At 41.8% G+C, this 20,109-nt stretch overlaps 2 protein-coding genes across 3 annotated transcripts; one reads left to right on the forward strand and one right to left on the reverse strand.

Moving 5' to 3' along the window:
* Positions 1 to 269: 269 nt before the first annotated feature.
* On the forward strand, positions 270 to 11,605 carry cog4 (component of oligomeric golgi complex 4). 2 transcript variants are annotated; one of them, XM_071488462.1, is made up of 19 exons: positions 270 to 537; positions 1,645 to 1,727; positions 1,850 to 1,964; positions 2,527 to 2,701; positions 3,092 to 3,285; positions 4,565 to 4,670; positions 4,775 to 4,932; positions 5,839 to 5,897; positions 5,988 to 6,112; positions 6,212 to 6,330; positions 6,708 to 6,874; positions 6,985 to 7,150; positions 8,785 to 8,847; positions 8,948 to 9,061; positions 9,476 to 9,568; positions 9,649 to 9,732; positions 9,829 to 9,930; positions 10,222 to 10,350; positions 11,065 to 11,605. In XM_071488462.1, the coding sequence occupies exons 1-19, from the start codon at positions 403 to 405 to the stop codon at positions 11,197 to 11,199; spliced, it is 2,322 nt and encodes a 773-aa protein (XP_071344563.1). In that variant the 5' UTR covers positions 270 to 402; the 3' UTR covers positions 11,200 to 11,605. The 2 variants fall into 2 exon arrangements, with proteins under 2 accessions (XP_071344563.1, XP_071344564.1); XM_071488463.1 differs by lacking the exon at positions 270 to 537 and adding an exon at positions 596 to 706 and having other exon boundaries at positions 11,065 to 11,426.
* Positions 11,606 to 12,156: 551 nt separating this feature from the next.
* gnao1b (guanine nucleotide binding protein (G protein), alpha activating activity polypeptide O, b) lies at positions 12,157 to 19,403 on the reverse strand. The gene is made up of 8 exons (XM_071488464.1): positions 18,922 to 19,403; positions 18,733 to 18,775; positions 15,840 to 15,981; positions 15,394 to 15,554; positions 15,154 to 15,282; positions 14,895 to 15,024; positions 14,014 to 14,167; positions 12,157 to 13,896 (listed from the first exon to the last, which is right to left on the reverse strand). Exons 1-8 carry the CDS (start codon positions 19,037 to 19,039, stop codon positions 13,709 to 13,711), a joined length of 1,065 nt encoding a protein of 354 aa, XP_071344565.1. The 5' UTR covers positions 19,040 to 19,403; the 3' UTR covers positions 12,157 to 13,708.
* Between the last annotated feature and the right edge of the window lie 706 nt (positions 19,404 to 20,109).

The raw sequence follows: 20,109 nt of genomic DNA on the forward strand, positions 1-20,109 counted from the left end.
GAATAATCAGCAATCCCACCGCAATTCCTTCAGAAATCGCAGTTTCTAGTTTTAAGACCAACTTGAAAATTGCGAAGCTGCTTTAAGCGCAAAAACAATAGCGCATGCGTACAAATATTAGTATTTTTACCCGGAAATAGACTTCTCAGGTAGTGTCTATGTTCTGCCACAGCCGGCCTCAAGTGGTAATGTGTGTGTTTATGTTGTCTACGGTGAAGGATAACGTTTCCTCAATGCTTGAAAATACGTTCGCCCACATTTAAAGACAAGGAGGAAGCGTATCCTCTCTCCAGTCTCATTGTTGCACGAAGAAGCGCCGCCTGACAGGCTAAATCCAGGGAGTAACCGACTCCTCCACACCGCTCCCTCAGTTCTCCCGACGCGGTGTTTTGGTGGCGGAAGATGGCAGACAGTGGAGCCGTGGCAGCGAGAAGATGCGACTCCGGATCCGTGTCCTCCGTGAGTATGGAGGCCATCTCGGGCCTGACGGAGCTGGAGGATCTGGAGAGAGTTTACCAGCAGCTGTGTGCGGAGGAGGTTAGTATGAAGCGACCGTTAACGTCGGTTCCTCTGACGTGTTCAAACCGTCGCTCCCGTCTTCCACGTAAACACCCGGATCAAAACACGGCTGAGAGAAACAACTCCACCCCGACAAATCACGTCTAAATCAGCGTGAAAGAGCCGAACTAACGACTTGTCTTTGCAGGTTAGGGTCAGATACTGTTCACTGGTTTATAGGCAGTGCGGAAGGCCGGGGTGGCACCATATTGTCTGTGTACAAGACATTCCACAACACCTGTCAAAATACCATGAAGTGAAGGTCGTAGGCAGCAGCTCATGTTTGGTATACATTTCTCTTTGTTTAGGATTAAATGATGTTGTCCTTTTAAACAAACTTCCAAACATTTATACAGGTATAAACTATATTTATCTGACAACCATAGTTATTAATTATTAGTTATATTACATCCTAAGACATTTACATTCAAAACATATGAAGATGATATAGAAAATGAGGCTTTGTTAAAGATTAAAACACTTAAACAATTAGTCAGTTGAGGGACAATTAATTAGTAACTGCTTTGATAATTGTTCAAGTCATTTTTTATGTAAGAAACTTTTTTGTGTGAGGATTTGCTGCTTTTCCTTTTAGTGATTCTAATTTATTGTTAGAAATGTTCAGGTTTTGACTATTGATTAACAAGACAAGCATTTCTGACTTGATAGTAACCTGATTAATTGAAAAAATAATCATTAGTTGCAATCCTACACAAAATAGTTATAGATGGGCTCCAACTCCAACAGTAAAATGCTGCTTACATGTGAATACATGCGTAATAACAATCAAAGGATATAACACATTATAGTTTAACACTCACTGGGGCATTTTTTTCTAGTTAGCTTTTAGTTGTGATGCTGTAATTACAGTTTCCAGTTTATACTTACATACTTGAGTATAATTTTATTTCCTCCACCATCACTCCCAACCCAGATATCTTTAGGTGTATTTCATCTACACTCACTGATATGAGTCAATTTTACAGCCTAGATATTTCAGCTTTTAGGTCAACAGCAATTCATATCTTTTTTTACAACTGTTGAAGGATGGGACTCATCTCATGTTTTGTATTCTGTTCACTACAGAAAGAAGTAGAAGTTGAGCTGGACAGACTGGTGGGGCAGGAGGGGGCCATTCACACAAAGATGCTGGCACTACAGAGGATGGGGTACAGTTTGTACAGATTACAGTAGTTCATCTCTGATTTGAGATTAAACCAATGTGGTCTATGATCTTTACAAAATAATTGTTGTGTTGTGTTGTACAAAATGCGGTCTCTTTGCTCTCCAGGCCCAACCTACAGTTGATTGGAGGGGACGCCAGTCAGCTGTCAGGCATGATCACATTTACCTGCAGCCTGGCTGAAAACGTGAGCCGCAAAGTCAGACAGCTAGACCTGGCAAAGGTGAAAACACTTACTCATTAGGTCTACTCACCCTTTTCATTTATAGAATAGAAGAGAGTTTACTGAGAATTTACTCAGCCATGCGGACTGATATAAGTGATAATAACATTCACTCTGCTCTAATATGTGGTCTACCTTCATTGATCTACACCACTCCAAAACAATTTCAACAAAAACTGAACATTAAAACCCCCTTGAAGGTATCATTTATTAAGCACTGTTGCATTAGGCTGCATAAGTTAAGTAGTTGTCTCTAATAAACTGACAACTGAATGTACATATTAACTCAATGTCAATAAATGTTGACAGAATATCAGAAACACCTTTATAATGCAGTCCAATGCAAGGTGTTTAATTGCTGCTGACACAATGTCAGAGATTTTTTGAACAACTGTCATTGTAATGCAGTCCCACACAACACCACAAACTACAGCCTTATGAATTACCCTATTATTGTTGTTGTTGTTGTTGTTATTGTTGTTATTATTATTATTATTGTTAAAAAGGTAGCATGTGTTAAAAGGAAAGCTGTATCAGATCACGTCTTATTTTATTTTTGTAGACTCGACTGTATAACGTCATCCAGCGTGCTGATGATATCCTCGATCTGAAGTTCTGCATGGATGGCGTGCAGACAGCTCTGCGTAATGAAGATTATGAACAGGCTGCAGCTCACATCCACCGATACCTTTCTCTGGACCAGTCAGTTATTGAGCTGAGCAGGCAGGGAGAAGAAAGTACGAGGCCCCTACTTTTCTGTCAAAGTGCATTGCTCAATATACACTCTTACACTGCAGTGAAGACGTGCTGTAGTCTTGTTTGGTTTTTCTACGATTTTCACTTTGAATTTGTCAGATTGGTTGGGATAAGTGGTTCATAGAGAAAAATAATGTAGGTCAAGCAAATAGCTTACATCAAGCAAAAACATTTTGCTTGTTTTTCAGACTTTCTCATTGACTACTGCAATCCTCTCAAAGATCTTATGACAATAAATGTGAGGTTGTTAAGGTTGTTGTGAGGTTTTCACTGCACTGTAAGCGTTCCTGTGAATGTATTCCTGTGCTTGTACATGTTTTGCCATCAATAGACAGACGCTGTAACACTGCCAATGCCTCATGTCTGCACAGGCAGTGCTGTGGACGCCAGTCTGGTTATGCTGCAGGAGGCAGAGCAGAAACTGAAGGTCATCGTTGCTGAGAAGCTTGATGAAGCTGTAGCAGCAGTCGATCTTGCCCAAGTGGAAAGGTTTTTCAAGATCTTCCCCCTATTAGGCCTCCACCAGCAGGGCCTCGCCCGCTTTGGTCAATATCTCTGCAGTCAGGTCAGTAGTAAACTGCTCGAGATGTGCTCAAGTATTGGAAAGGTTTATGGTGAGAGGGTTGCCAGTTGTAATTCCTCTAAGAGTATAACGCACGAAAGAGTTTCTTCTCTGCTCATATTCTCCTTTTACCACTAAGGAGGTTTTGTGTTTTCAGTTCTGTTTGTTTGCTTGCCTGTCTGGTTTTTGACATAGTTTCTATTATACACTCACCGGCCCCTTTTTGCCTTCAGAACTGCCTTAATTCTTCGTGACATAGATTCAACAAGGTGCTGGAAACATTCCTCAGACATTTTGGTCCATATTGACTTGATAGCATCACACAGTTGCTGCAGATTTGTCGGCTGCACATCCATGATGTGAATCTCCTGTTCCACCACATCACAAAGGTGCTCCATTGGATTGAGATCTGGTGACTGTGGAGGCCATTTGAGTACAGTGAACTCATTGTCATGGTCAAGAAACCAGTTTGAGATGATTTGAGCTTTGTGACGAGGCGCGTTATCCTGCTGGAAGCAGCCGTCAGAAGATGGGTACACTGAGGTTATAAAGGGATGGACATGGTCAGCAACAATACTCAGGTAGTCTGTGGTGTTTAAACGATGCTCAGTTGGTACTAAGGGGCCTAAACTGTTTCAAGAAATTATCCCCCACACCTTTACACCACCACCACCAGCCTGAACCGTTGATACAAGGCCAGATGGATCCATGCTTTCATATTGTTGATGCCAAATTCTGACCCTAGGCAGTTTCTGAAATACTCAGACCAGCCCGTCTGGCACCAACAACCGTGCCTCTTTCAAAGTCACTTAAATCACCTTTCCTCCCCATTCTGATGCTCAGTTTGAACTTCAGCGGGTTTTCTTGACCATGTCTACATGTCTAAATGCATTGAATTTTTGCCATGTGATTGGCTGATTGGCTGCATTAATGAGCAGTGAACAGGTGTACAGAATAAAGTGGCCGGTGAGTGTATATCATCGTTTGAAATTTAAGTCTTGAGTAAATGAACAGGTTAGTTTATTGTGAAGATCCCATCATGTTTTTTAAGGATTTATTAACACTGTGCAGATCTGTACTCCCTGGTTGTTTCTATAACAGTAGATAACAGCTTCCACTATTTACTGTTGTAAAACATGTACTCCTTACTTTTTGTTGAACGTAAATTCAAACTTGTAAGCTCTGAGACTACCAAATCTTTGTCTTTTATTCAGATATAGTCACAGATATGTTACAGTATCAGTAATTTCTCTGTCTCTATTCTTCACACTAACTCACACAGCTTGCCTCCAAAGCTGAGGAGAACCTGCTTTTAGCTACAGGAGGAGACCTGGGTGAAAAGAGAGCACTGATGATATTTGCAGACACACTGACACTGCTGCTGGAAGGTGAGAACACAGACCTGATACTGGCTGCATTTTTCTTTTTTTTTTCCTGTTTTTTTTTTTTTGCTTGGTGTAGACTCCACTAATACACTGCCGTGTGTTTACAGGTATTGCTCGTGTCGTCGAGACTCATCAGCCTATAGTAGAGTCATATTATGGTCCAGGCCATCTGTACACTCTCATCACTCACCTGCAGCAGGAATGTGACCGACAGGCCCAGAAAATAGTTGACAAGTTCATCCAGCAGAGAGGATACCACAACAAGGTTTGAATGACATCTGGGCCCTGTTCTTCAAATGTGGCTTTACACGCTAACCTGCTCTTATCAGGCTAAGATAATTGTGCAGCTGATTTGGTTCTTTGAATGTAGTTTAAGATTTACGGTATTTGGATTAAGTTATCTTGAATAATAGTGCACGCATAAAGACAAAATGAGTAGAGTTGAAATCATTATCCGCATTTAACTGCAGTTACATAAAGCAGGTGTGTTAAGAACCTTCCCAGCATGCACTGGGACAATAGATTTATGGACATTAATCTTATTATATGTGTGCTCCTGTGTTCCTGCGTTGTTACTGGTGTGATTTTGTTATGCATTGTGATCCACAATTTTTCCACTGTTTCCACACTTGGATCACTGTTAAACTTTAGATATTACATGAACTTGGTATGGTCTAGTATGAAGAAGATCACAGGATTCAAGGCAGGGGGGGTTGGCCTATCTCAGACCTCTGCAGAAGTCTCCAGGTGACTCTGCAGTTGTGTGGGTTTGTAAGTGGTGGAAGTGCTGAGACCTAGTGGACTGGTTTGTGGACCACTTTGTGCTCTGGTGTGGACAAAGACCAAAGAGATGGTTGTTGACTTATAATAAGGAGGACCAGGACTATGTTAGCACCATTTCCATTCTTGAAGAGGAGGTGGGGGTGACAGATACCTTGGAGTCCACCTTGACAACAGATTGGACTGGAAATCCAACCCAAAGGCTGTGATTGATCTACCGGTCCAAAAAAATTAAATCAGAGGAACCCCAAAATCCAGAATCATATTAATCATCAACAATCTAATCTGAACAACTCAGTTATCCATATACAAAGAACGGGACCCTGAGCTGCATGGAATGATTGTTTTACTGCGTTCCTTTACTTCCTGTGACCTTAAGTCTGTCCTGTAGTTTCAGATCGTCCAGAGCAGCATGATGAAGAGTGTGCCAGGGGAGAGGATTGAGCCCAGGTATTTTTGTTTGTCTCAGCAACATGCTGCATTCATCTCTACGTTTGTCTCTGTGTTGTTGTTGTTTATACCTCTGTCTTACATGAACAGGGAACTGGACCCTGTACTGGCAGAAGTAACCCTGATGAACGCAAGGGCGGAGCTCTACCTGCGCTTTTTACGTCGTCGCATGATGGCCGACTTTGAAGTTGCGGACGCTCAGAGCATCACACATGGTAGTTTTATATTATTATTATGAAGTATACAAAGATGCCTCTTTGAGATGTGGGACTGAAAACATATGTAATTTTTTTCTTATGTTTTTGCACGCTCAGAGCATCAGCAGGATGTGGAGAAGCTGCTGAAACACTGCTTGCTGAGCACGATGATGCAGGAGCTGATTGGTTACTACATTCCAATGGAAGAATACTACATGAGGGAGTCTGTCAACAAGGTAAATTACTCAATTTTACATAGTATTATATGTTTATAACTGTCCATCCTGAGTCGGACGTTGTTGAAGGAGTGCAGCGCCAAATCAGTGGAGTACTTGTTTAACACTCATTTACTTATCTTAATGCAAATATATAGTCCTGTGAAATAAGTGTTCATGTAGTAGATGAGAAGATACAGTCTGACAATGAAATAACCGTGTGAACCAGAATTAAACACATGTTGATAACATTTGAAAATAGTCTCAATATTATGTAAGAAATCCAAGTGCTAAACCGGAAGGAAAGTCCAAATAATATTGCATTTCCCACATTAGATGTAATACTTACTTATCAGAATGTATTAAAGCATTATAATAAAGCAATTTTTCATCCCCAGGCTGTTGCTATGGATTCATATGAAAAGGGTCAGCTGACCTCCAGCATGGTGGACGACTGTTTCTACATTGTAAAGAAGTGCATCAGCAGAGCGTTATCCAGCTCCAGCATCGACTGCCTGTGTGCCATGATCAACCACGCTAACTCTGTGCTGGAGTCTGACTTCAGGTGCTCACCACTTTTTCACTGTCCTGTTGACATATTCAATCCTTTTTTTTTTCACATCTCATGCATGTACATGTCCCATCCTGCCCTGTCTGTCCCTCTTCACCTGTCAGGGAGGTGTTGTATAATAAGCTGCGGCAGGGCTTTCCAGCTACGACCCTTCAGGATATCCAGCGTGGTGTCAGCAGTGCAGTCAGTCTGATGCAGAGCAGCTTACAACAGGGCAAGTTCAACACACTGGGCATCGAGAGTGCTGAACACGCAAAGGCTGCGTTTCTGGTAAGATGTATGGACAGTTGCATAAATTTACACACACGCATATACCCACTTTGCTTTTGGACAGTAATAGCTAATTTTCAATGATAAAAAATGAAGCCTTAATGACACTAAGCCTAAATTTTATGAACCTGGATTTCATGTTGCAGTGATGACATACAACAGTTATACAAGGCTTTGGCTTCTATTATTCCTGACAGGATATAGTGGAAAAACTACAAAACATTTTGTAACTTGTATATGGTCATTCAGTCTAGCAGTGGTATGTTTTTTTGTTGTTGCATCATTTCTACACTGAGGACTTTGTCGAGCAAATAAAATGTTTTGGAACCATTTGGTCACAAGCAGTTCTTATACATAATAACATGTGTGTAGGTGAAAAGGAAAATCTGCCCATAAAATGGCAAAATGTTTTCAAGAGCAGGAATCACTCATACATAGGGCTTGTTTAAAGAGAGCAGCAGTAATTTAAGTGAGGAATAAAATGCATGAATGATAATTTCAGTAATGTAAGTAGTGTTTTAATTTTTAAAGTTGCTCTCAGCTGAAGGAAGCACTACTTCAAAAACCTTTTAACCCGTTTGTCAGGTGAAATCAAGACACACTCAGGTTTAGATCTTCTACTTTGAACTTGGAAGTCAAAATGCCCAGTTATCTTCACATTATAGAAATAATCCCAGATTTACCAGCTTTAAACCAGGATTACATTTTACACAAACCTCTGTCCAGTGTGACTTCATTAAGTCTTCAGAGACCTTTATATTATAAGTCTTCCAATTTTACTCATGTTTGATGATATTGATCCAAGCAGGAATTTTGAATATCACTGACACCTTCCTCTGTGCAATGAACACAATATAGCGTTTGAAAATGGCTAAATGTGCCTGTTTCAGAACCTAGTATATTTTGTTTAGGATGAGCATTTAAGTCTCCACTTTTGGACACTGTAGTTGTATCAAGAATAGTGGAGCAGGTGACCAGGTGGTATAATTCTGGTACTAGTTCAGCTGATGCCAGAAAAGCCTTGAACAGCTTGTTTACAGTGTCTGGGTTCAGAATGCAGTTTTTGAGATTATTGAACTAGTTCATGTTAAAACTCACAGGAGACTGTCAGAAAGTTCCTAATAAATTAGGATATATCCAAGAAAGTCCTATGCAATTTGGTACTGATGATAAGGGAAATGAACGTGTGAGTTGGTGCAGTTATTAACTACCCACTCGTTTTATTTAAGTTTTAAGTTTTTAGATTATGGAACCGGTACAACAAAGCATTACTGTTATTAATACTGAGTGAGTAGCTTCTTGGGCAGTGGGCATAAATATTTTAAAGATGAAACTAAATTACCAGTGGAGATGGGAGTTGTAGAAATAGGACAAGATTTCTGCGTTACTGCAAATCATGGCAGTGAGGAGTCAGTTGCATCAGTCTCAGTGTCCCAACCAGTTGTCTGCCACTATAAAAAGTCTAAAATATTTCCACTGATAATTGCAGCCAGGCAGAGAATTATTAATTACTGGGATAAATTATGAGATTTAAGACTTACATCAGTTTTCACAAAGCTTCAGGCAGAAAACAGCTTTTAAACCCATCAAACTTCTGTAAGAATTCATTCACACATTTTTTCTTTCTATCTTAGGTGACTCTGAATAATGTGGAGGTGTGTAGTGAGAATATCACAACTTTGAAGAGAAATCTAGAGGTAAGTTTCACATCTGCTCTGCCTCTTTTATATCCATTCCGTCATTAATAGTTTAGCTTGTTGCTGAGAAATTGACTTTTTGTTTTCTTTCTCTTTGCAGAACGACTGCTCCAAGTTGTTCAGTCAGGGGGGCGGCTCTGGTGAACAAGCCAAGATTGAAAGCTGTTTGTCCGACCTTGTAAATACATCCACAAAATTCAAGGATCTCTTGCAGGTTGGAGACACTCACACACACTGATCAGTGCTTAACAGCTGAGAGTTATGTATTGCTTATTAACAGTAGCTTTGAAAGAATGGAGAAACATTTGCGTGGCGTTACCTGTGTGCACAGAGGAGGGAAATTTCATATTTATTTGACATTTGTTTACTAGGAAAGTCACAGGATAGTAAGATGTACAGTCCCCCATCATTGAAATCCGCTAATAAATCTCTGCCTTAAGACAGTGTTTCTATTAGTTTGTAGAAAGTGGGAAAAATGTATTTTATTAACATATATTTAAAGTATGGTACTCTGAGTTGTGTATCTGAGGTCTTTTTCAGCAAGCGTTTGTTGTAAATGTGTAATCACTCACAGTGCCATAAGGCCTCCCGCTGAGTGGTAAAAGTTTGATCTTGTTTTGTTTGACAGGAGGGTCTGACTGAGTTGAACACAACAGCTGTTAAGCCACAGGTCAAACCCTGGATCAGCAGCTTTCTGGCTATCTCACATAACATAGAGGAGGTAATGGTCTCAAAATCCTACACAGAAATAAACCAGAGGTCAATGAAACATCCCACTGTAACTGCTGGTCCTCTCCGCAGGAGGAGTTTAATGATTATGAAGCTAATGATCCCTGGGTGCAGCAGGTCATCGTTAACTTGGAGCAGCTCATGGCAGAGTTCAAGGTATCTGTAACGTTCAAGCTTCCACTTTGTATTAGCTGAATGTCTTTACTCTTTCTTGCTATTTTCTAACATTTCTTTGTTCCTCTGCCTCACCAGACGGCCCTCTCTCCTGTCATTTACGACACACTGACCAGCCTGATGACCAGCTTGATATCGATTGAGATGGAGAAAACTGTCCTCAAATGCTCATTCAGCAGGGTGAGGAGCTGGGCTCAGCCACAAGATGGCATCGAGCTCCCTGTGCATCACATCACATCACTGACACATGATAAAAAGCCTCCAGCAATGATTTATTAATGAGCTCAGGAGGGCCTGCAGGAGAGGGTGCTTCCTTTTAGCATGTTAGCATCTCCTATTTTTGAGCAGTGTGTTTTACAGAAAACCTCTAAATAGGTTCTTATGTGTCATCCCACATGAAGTCTTGAATAAAATATCACTGTATACATAATGTATTAACATCTTTAAACCATGTTGATCATTTTGTTATAGCTTGGAGGGCTGCAGTTCGATAAAGAGCTTCGGTCTCTAGTGGCGTACCTCACCACGGTGACCACCTGGACCATCAGGGATAAGTTTGCTCGTCTCACACAAATGGCCACCATCCTCAACCTGGAGCGGGTAATTTAGATCATTTTACACAGAATGTACATCAGTACAAAAGCATATTTTGTATGTTTATACCTTAACATTTATGACAGTGTAATGTAAAGTACATTTACTGAATTACATTTTAGTGGATACCTTACCGTAACATACCTTGAGTATTTCCATTTTATGCTACATTATACTTATACTCCACCACATTTTAATTGGAAATATTGCACTCACTCTCACTCCGTTACATCTATTTGACAGATTTATCGACTCGTTACTTTACTGATTAAGATTTGGTATACAAACTTATCTGTAATTACAGCTGATGAATATGATGCATTGTTATAAAATAAAAAATTATTAAAATAGATCCAGCTCCACTAGCTACCATACTAAAATGTGGTGTCCAGGTGGCAGTGGGGTCTGTAGACGCCGACCATCAAATCACAATGTCCACAGTTAAAGTCAGGTTAGGAACCTTTATTACAAAAGTGCCCCAGAAAATAAATTAATCACAATAGTAAAAGGGTAATTACACATGAATGCATCAATAATAATAATAATCCAGTAATATAATGTATAATTGTATAACACTCACAGGGGCCATTTTCTGTATTATTAATACTTAATCAATCTCCTGATACTTGAAAGTTCCTTCTAAGTTCCAGAGTATAGTATTGATACTATGACTTAAGAATCGGGTTTACACAGGCTCACCTGTACCTCTTTGTACTGCAGGTAACTGAGATCTTGGATTACTGGGGTCCTAACTCAGGCCCCCTGACGTGGCGGCTGACCCCAGCAGAGGTGCGTCAGGTTCTGGCACTGCGTATTGACTTCAGAAGTGAAGATATCAAGAGGCTGAGACTGTAACTCGTGAACCAGTGCGCTGGTTATCAGTGACTGCTGTGCAGTACCCACCTTGTAATGCATTTCACTAAAGAGCTCTGCACAATCCAGGTTTAATCCATGTTCCTGTAAATGGAAGTGGGCAGGGCACGGGCAAATGGCTGGGGATTTCTTTTTTTTTTTTTTTTTTTTTTTTTGTTGGAAACAAAAATGCTCATTGCTCTTCCAGGAGATTTCAGTCAGAGTTTTCAGACTCTGCATTCTGCTTCACCCCTGTCTGATGTCAGTCTGTACAAGAGCTGCTGCTCAGCTTTTAGGAGCAAGGGTTGGTGGTTACGTGGCAGGAATAACAAACTATTAGATTATTTAACTGTAAAATATGAGAATATTCTCTTGAATGTGTAATTAAAAGTCTAAGTGTATAATTGTATCACACTGGGAGTTGGAACCTTTTTAACCTGTGACTGCCTCCAAGAAACGAGGACACACTGGGACTATGGAGTGGAGCTCTGCGGATGTCAGTGAAACAGAGCAGTAATGAACATCATACCCATTAAACTGACAGAAGCAGGTCAGACAGCTGATCCAGCCTAGTCATTCAATATATGAATAGCTCCTTGTCTGTGATGATGGAACACTTTTAACCTAATAAATTTAGAGCCGCTGTGCAATGCTCCTGATCCCTGCCATCCGCCACATTTCACGAAGTGCTGCCCTATTGCCATGCAAGACCTGTTCCCAATCTTTTATACATATTTCTGACACTAAATACAAAGCTGTGTTCACTAAGCAATGAAGCATTAAAACTGGTCCATTCTCATAATATTCAGCCTAATTTCCTGGTCTAACCTGAATTCTCTGTACAGATAAAGCAGGTCAGTATGTGTTAAAACTTTTGCTGAGAGGACAGTGCAGCAGTTGTTTGTCATCAGGCCCCTTACCTTCTCCAGTGCAATCAGACTCAGACCACGAAGACAGGGATAGTTAGGAAAAGTGTGGCTTTAATGTAAACACAACATTCGATTGGCTCAGCACAAACATTCCACATGAGAGCAACCAATAAACTACTGAATAGGATGGGGTGCAGCACAAAAACATTCACAGTAAAAAAAAAATCTGGTATAATCATAATATATATATACAGTACGGTGCTTTTAAGGTGAAAATGGAGATAGGATACGGGGACTGATATGTGATAGGTTAGAGTATACAGGGATGGGAAGATGAATTTCTGGGTGCACAGGTGAAAATGGAGAGCTGTACTTTTTTCTCTGTGAAAAGAGAAATGTGACAGATGGGGGATAATGTTTCCCTGTTTTCTGATCAGGGGAGAAGAGGGTTAAAAACCCTGTCTCCCGCAGACAGAGGCTGCCTCAAATAATATTGTTCTCCTTGTGCAGTCTTCTATTTCTACACAGATTCACATCGAAGGGTAAAGCACCACACAGAGAACAAGATGTCATTGGAGGGCTGCTTTCTACCCTCTGAACCGTAGACAGGTATCGTGTACCCCAGTTTTTCATGACAGGAAATAAATATGTGGCACGGGATTTTCAGGAGGTAGGAGGAGGCATGTAGGGCATGAGGGTTAAATAATTCAATCATTCGATGATAATAAAATGTTATATCTCTTATTTAAATAATATTAATTGATAGAGCGAGCTATGATTTCTGATCTTAATCCCATGTCGTTCCGATCTGTCGTTCTCAGATGGTTGGCACCGATATGACTTTTTTTTTTTTTTTGAGATATAATTGGCTGATAGGCGTTTCCTCAGGGTACAGGAGGCCAGTGGCAATGGGGGGGGGGGGCGGCGACTCTGAACAGAAGAATCGTCTCTTTCATTATGTTTTAAAATAAAAGAGAAAGCAGAGAGTGGAACAGACCTGCAGGCTACTCAGTCATGTGTGGGACTGAAGGAGAGGGGAGCTTTGTCCCTTCTGAAAGTTAAAATAGCCTCCTTCTTTTAAGCCATGACCCTCAGCCACGAGTACAGCACCTCCCCAACATCATAGTCATCATCTCCACCTTCACACACACACAGCAGCTCTTCAAACGGGGCACCAGAGGTTGTATTCAGGACAGACAGAAATGCCTCGAGACTTGCACATAAAAAAATGTCACATAAAGAATGGGACAATATTCCATGTTGTGCTTAAAAATGACATTGCACACTCCTCGTGATGTATTTCTGGGCTGAGTTTTTGCAAAACAAGACTCCAGCTGAATAAACCCCTGGTGCTGTCGTTCCTGTTTCTTCCCAATTGTTGACACATTCATCAAAAAAAAAAAAAAGATTTAAAACATTCAGCTCAAAAACACATTTTGATATGACAAAACAGGGACTGTATACTGAAATCAAAATGAGAGGAAGGGAAGAAATCATGGCAATAATCCAGTGTGGTGTCTGACGGCAGCTCTTTGGGTCCATTTGGACGTGTAGAATTACATATTTATGTGTTTAAGTATCATCAAAATTTTTATTATTAACACCTCATACTCTCCATGACAACCTCTGTGCTTGGTCAGGCCTCAGTATAAGCCACACCCTCTAAGGTTGTTTGCAATAATGATGTCAGTAACTGCATCAAACACTACCTGGATGTTTCCTGTGTCTGTGGCACAGGTCAGGTGACAGTAGATCTCCTTATTGGGAGAGCGGTTCTTACTCTCGAACTGAACCTGAATATATGCAGTAGCATCGTCGTAAGTATTAGCACCTGGAGACAAGTGGAGGAGACAGAGAGAGGAGAGACCAGAGAGCATGAAGGATTAACATTCATCACTTTGCTCGGCTGCAGCTCTGACTGAGAATGAAAGTAAATAAAAGGACTCACCTGTGTATTCTGGAAAACAGATCGTCAGCGGCGACTTCTTGATCTTTTCAGCGAACAGATCCTTCTTGTTGAGGAAGAGGATGATGGAGGTGTCGATGAAGAACTTGTTGTTACAGATGGAGTCAAAGAGCATGAGTGACTCATGCATGCGGTTCTGCAGGAAAAGTGAACAACAGTGAGGTCAGTCTTACAATGAGGAGAGAACTTGATGTGATGTTACAGCAAAACACCGGGGTAAACGCCGCATGTAACAGTCAACATCAGCCAATTTACAGTTTGACTGACTGCTTAATGTATAACTGACCAAATACAGTCAAGTCATTGATGATGTTACAGATTTATCTTTCAAAGGTTGGATTTTATTTAGCATCAGTGAGGAACAGAACAAATAAACATCTTTGAAGATTTTTACTTTTAACCCAACCCCCAGCACCTGACATAAAACACACACACACATACAATTCATACCAAAGAAAAAGAAATACTAAAATAATGCTTTTAGAAATGCCAAAATAAATAAACTGGATGGGCAGAGAGTTCACTAGAGAGTGCAGACCTCCATCAAGGCCAATGTCAAACAACATACACCAGAAATTGGGCTATTTAAATAACAATTTGTTGTGCATAAATAAAACTGACTCGTGGAAAGAGAATTCTGCTGGTCTTTAGACAACTTCTATGAAAACTGTTATACTGTCACTGTAAATGTTGGTCATGAGGATCCCAGCCAGTATTGAACCAATGTCACTGTGGTCGTATGGTATACACCTTGACTGCTATGTCACCAGGATGCCCCAGTATCAGCCTTTAACATCAGCCAAAGCCCCACGGTGAACTGTGCACCAGAGGGATTCAGGCTATATCAATGGAGTCACACTTACAGTTGTTTCATCTTCATGGAGCACCTGGTCGTATCCACTCAGAGCAACACAGAAGATAATGGCTGTCACGTCTTCAAAGCAGTGGATCCACTTCTTCCTCTCTGACCTCTGACCTCCCACGTCAAACAGCCTGGAAAAAGTGCAAAAGTCAGTCCAGGCGCAGAGCTGCAATCCGTGAGCCTAATCTACGACAAAATGCCAACAGTAAAGGCCAAGTTGTCACAAGCTACGACGCTGCAACAACTCTCCCGCTTTCTACCTGAAATGTAGGTTTTTGAAGGTGAAGTGGGTTTCAACGATTCCAGTGGTCTTCACTCGAGTTCTCAGAATGTCCTGCTCTGTGGGCTGATAGTCTGCTGCCCCAATCCGGTCTAGACTGTCCAGGTAGCTGGTGACAACAGAGAGGAATATCGATAAGACTGTGGAATGGAAGAGTGGTGTTTTTTGTTTGTTTGTTTTTTGCAAATAGAGGTTCTTATGGTCCTTTTGATTTACTCACTATTGAGCAGAGTCGTTAAGCTGATATTCCCGGGCACGATTGAAGCACTCCTGAGTCCCAGCATCGGCCCATACACGCTTCATAGCGGTTAGAAGCTCTGCAGAGTACGGCTCTGTGTCCTCCATACGACTGACCACATCGCAAACCAGCTTAGCATCGGCCTGGACAAATACATTTCACAAGATCAGGGGAGGAGGATCAAATTTATATCTGTATATTTTATTATTTGTCATCTGTTTTAGTGGTATTGTGGGCTTTAGTTGGCAAATGCAAAGTCCACATCTTAACCAGCACTGATGTTATAATTTCTATCGACAGGATCTTAAATTCTTCCGTCCAAAGAATCACATTTTAACCCCCAAATTTCAAGGTTGGATAAGTAAAATCTCAGTTTCTATCCTGTCCGTGGATGAACATTTCAGCTGGAGGGTAAAGGTAAGACTAACTTTTCTATCCTTGTCCCCAAACTCAATTCCCAGTGAGTCCATGGCTCGGAGAATGGCTGCCAAGCTCTGGATGGTGTTGCTGTAGACCACAGGCTTATACTGCTTCACGTCATCCCCAGAAAAGCCATCTTCATGGATAATCCTGCATGCGCACACAGATATTAGCACAGAGACACAAGCTTGGAATAAACAGAAAAAGTCACATATGTCCATATGTCCATATGTCCCTGCAGACCTAAACAATTCTCTTTTCAAAATAAAAGCTCCACATGTTTTGGCAGATTATTGCGCTGTCTCTGTAAGAGTGAGTGTAGGACAGAGGGTTCTTGCCTCCTTGGCATCAAACACAACACACATATCTTTTAGTGCGCTCTCCCTTCTTCCTACCATCACTACCTAAAATGCATCTTAAAGTGTGTCAGTGTGTAATGGGACAGAAATTGATCACGTTTTCGGTCTGTGATCTGTACTTAGACAGTAATGTGATATCTAAGCCATTTATAATTAATGATAGGTAATGGAGTGGAACCAGACAGAGTACTAATCAATCACACTACACAGGACTCTGCTGTTACATTTAGTACAACACAGTTAAACTCCTTATAATCTAGTCAGCATTAATTATCCACCAGGACACCCTCACCCTGACCTCACTACGCTAAATCTGCAAAAAAATCAATCATATCTTTCTGAAACTGACCTGCAATCCACATTTAAACTTCACCAGCTTCTCTTTGATTCGCTTGTGATCAATGATTGACGCTTGATGAGGAAAATAAATAAGGGATGCTGGTTTTTATCTATATTCTTCTCAGCAGTGGAGGTGTTTTACAGCAGAGGTCGACCACCCTGCCCAAATCAAAGAGCATATCCACTCCAGTCCAAAACTCAAAGATATTCATTTTACTATCATATATGACAAAGAAAAGCACTGAATCCTCACATTTAAGAAGCGTGAACCCGCAAATGTTTGGTATTTTTGCTTAAAACAAATTATCGAAACAATTATTAATTCATAAAAATAGTTTCTTATTAATTTTCTGTCAATGAACTAATCAGTGAATCAACTTATCGTCACTGTGACAAATGTTCGCATCGTGATCTTTGAGGTTTACCACCTCAGCTGAACATTTCCCTAATTATGTGCATTTTACAGAGTCTGTAAAATGCACATAATTAGGGATGATAAGTGAATGAGCCTCACAAACCAAAGAGAGAGAAGTTTAGATTAATATAGTTAAGGCTGCAACTAACATTCATTATTGATTAATCTGCAGATTATTTTCTCAATTAATTGTTTGCCCACGGGGACATTTTCAAATTGCTCTATTTGTCCAACCAACAGTCCGAAATCTCAAAGATGTTCAACTTAATATCATATCGGACGAAGAAAACCGGTAAACAAAGTAAGTAAAATTGCCACTTCTGCTTAACAAATGGCTTAAACGATTAATAGGTGATTAAAATAGTTGCAGATTAATTTTTAATTGCATGGACTAATCATTTCAGCTCTATATACAGTATGTGCAGCTGATGAAAACTTCTCTGACCAATCACAGAGTCTGAAAAGTGTAAAAATAGATGCCCTGACATTTCTACAGCTGCAACTGACGACCATGGTGAGTACCATATTTCCCATCAGTGAATTTGCCTCTTGTTCAATTCATATAATCCATCTTTTCCATTGTGTGCTGTGATACTTCCTTATTATTGGTCACATTTTTCGACGGTGAGTTTTTTAATTGTTGTCAAGTTTTTTCTTGTGGCCTTCCGGACTCTCTCTCTTCCTCCCTCTCATTTTCACACCCACAAAGCAGTGAAACTCAATCAGGTTTGGTTCCACTCTCATTATAGACCTCAGCCAGGCCTGGATCAAACAAAATAAACTCTGAACCAGCATGTGATGATGATCATGACGAGCGGACTAAACTCAGCAGAGCACACTAAATTAACCCTCCAATACCTGAACTTTATGACCTGCACTGTGTAGTAAAACCCATCCATCTGCTCCTTGCTTAGGCTAAAACAAACGTGAAGAGTGTTTGTAAACACTATTTGGCCCCACTGTCTTGACTTCAGGGCAGAGCAGTGAGTTACGGACAACCAGAGGGAGAGCTCACAGGGAGGGTAATGAGGTGAAGGCAAGAGGAGGAGGCAGCTAGGGCGCAGTCGGTGCAGTGCAGGCCGGGATGCGCTGAGCAGGATGGAGGCAGTGAGAGAAAGACACAGTGCCGCCCACAGAGGCTGCGAGAGATGTTTCCCAGGACAAAATATACAATGGACCGCTCCTTTTCCTGACTGAAACATCTAGAAACTTAACTAAGAGGTTTATAGAACACAACAACAGTGATTTAAAACATCAAAGAGTGATTTAGCTTAGACAGGGTACGGGTTAGATGCGGTTTTAGATGCCATATTTCTGCGTAAATCCGCTTTATAGGCAAAGTACTCCCGGCGATATCAGGCACTTAAAGCCATTAAGATTAAAAGCAGAGGTATTCACTAATGGAGCTGTAGTGACCTCACTGTAATTCACACAAACACACACATACATACAGAGCGAGAGAGAGAGGGAGAGGGAGAGGGAGAGAGAGAGAGGAACAACACCCACATATCCCCAGTCGCACACTCCCTGTAGTCAAGTAAAACCCTCGTTAAGTACATTTCAGCACCCAGGCAGTGAACAGCTCCCTGGGACGCACCGGTGCGGCCTCCGCAGCCTGACTGCCTGTCTGCACAAGGTGCTCCAGTCAGAGGCGCTCCTCCGGGGCCACGGCCTCGAAACATGGCGGCTCAACCTGCCTTAGCACAGATAAGGGAGGCGCAATCTCGGGCCTTTTGCTCCGGCCGTGCGCAAGAGGGTTAAAATAAACGGGAAAAAAAGGACACTCACTTCATCTGTTTCACGATGGTGCTTTTGCCGGACTCTCCGCCGCCTGTGGAGAAACGGAGGGCAGAGTGAGAGCCGGCAGTGAAATCAGTACCACGGAGAGCACCTCCGCCCCACGCAGTCCCACCACGAGCGACACCGAGCCGCGCCGGGGCGCAGCAGCCCCGCGGCCGGGAGAGGCTCTTCTCTTACCGAGCAGAAGCAACTTGACGTCCTTGGCGGCCACCATCCCGTCCTCCTTCAGGTTTTTCTCGATGGCCTTGCTCCGGTCCAGAGCTGCGCGCTCCTCGGCGCTCAGTGTACATCCCATGTTTCCAGGCGAATGAACAATCCCGTCGTCGCTCCGGTGCGCCCTGTCCGCCCTGTGTCCCTGACCGACTCTCAGTCACTGCGCTGTCTCTCTCACTCGCTCCTCGGCGCGGTCCGCTACAGCATTAGGCCCGGATTGAGGGCAGAGCAGAGCCGGGATCCAGAGACGCTGCTTCCTCCGTGACTCCGAGAGTGTGTCTCTCTCCGTCCCCTCTCTCAGAGGGGGGTGGGGGGGTGGGGTCGTTGTGTTCGAGCCTACGGGGTTGGGGTTGTTGTTAGGTGGGGAGGGGGTGTCTCTCTCTCTCTCTCTCTCTCTCTCTCTCTCTCTTCAGGGCGGCGCTGATGATGATGATGATGATGATGATGACAGCGAATGTGTTCACGAGGGCAGGCGGGGAGGGGCGCGAGGGAGCAGGGCTGTCCGCGCGAGACTCACCTACCGCAGACGGTGTTGATGACGTCACAGCGGCCCGTGAAAGATTATCACTCACACCGGGGAGACTTCACCCCCCCCCTCCCCCGGTCTCCCGGTGTCGGTGCGGACCGGCGCACCTAACTACGCTTATATTGTTAGAGATGATATTGGTAAAGAGAACATTTACAAGCAAAAAGCCAAATTTCTCTGAGCTCAGTTGTTTATATCTAACAAAACATTTCATCTTTGGCTGAATGTGCTAACAAAAAAACAAAAAAACAAAAAGCAAAACCAAACGTTTTTAAATAAATTTGAACATTTTTTAAACATGTATAAATATTTTTTCTTTTTATTTCCTTTTTACATATTTTTTTCACTTGCTATCTGTTTTAAGTACTGCACATTTCAGCTACTTGAGCATTTACATTTTATTCTACTTTATACTTCTATTCCACGACAAGGACACACAGAGGGAAATGTTATGCCTTTTACTCAAACACATTTATTTGACAACTATACTTACTAGTTACTTCTCAGATTAAAATTTTACATGAAAACAAGATCAATTAACCTCATCTAGTTGGGGGCCCCCTGTCATGTTTCTGACGTCTATGAGTTGTTAGCAGACATTTCCCCTCTGAGATTCTCAGATGGTA

The sequence above is a fragment of the Trachinotus anak genome, unplaced genomic scaffold (assembly GCF_046630095.1).
Source record: "Trachinotus anak isolate AG129_WGS33_773 ecotype Australia unplaced genomic scaffold, CSIRO_AGI_Tana_v1 ptg000011l, whole genome shotgun sequence".
NCBI lineage: Eukaryota > Metazoa > Chordata > Actinopteri > Carangiformes > Carangidae > Trachinotus > Trachinotus anak.

Excerpts from the sequence above, each read along its gene's own strand:
- cog4 (XM_071488462.1), top strand. The coding sequence starts at position 403 with ATGGCAGACAGTGGAGCCGTGGCAGCGAGAAGATGCGACTCCGGATCC. Across the intron at positions 6,875-6,984 it reads GTGCTGGAGTCTGACTTCAG|GGAGGTGTTGTATAATAAGC; the intron begins GTGCTCACCACT and ends TTCACCTGTCAG. Across the intron at positions 9,733-9,828 it reads AGCTCATGGCAGAGTTCAAG|ACGGCCCTCTCTCCTGTCAT; the intron begins GTATCTGTAACG and ends CTGCCTCACCAG.
- gnao1b (XM_071488464.1), bottom strand. The coding sequence starts at position 19,039 with ATGGGATGTACACTGAGCGCCGAGGAGCGCGCAGCTCTGGACCGGAGC. Across the intron at positions 18,776-18,921 it reads CGTCAAGTTGCTTCTGCTCG|GCGGCGGAGAGTCCGGCAAA; the intron begins GTAAGAGAAGAG and ends GTTTCTCCACAG. Across the intron at positions 15,025-15,153 it reads TTCAAAAACCTACATTTCAG|GCTGTTTGACGTGGGAGGTC; the intron begins GTAGAAAGCGGG and ends CACTTTTTCCAG.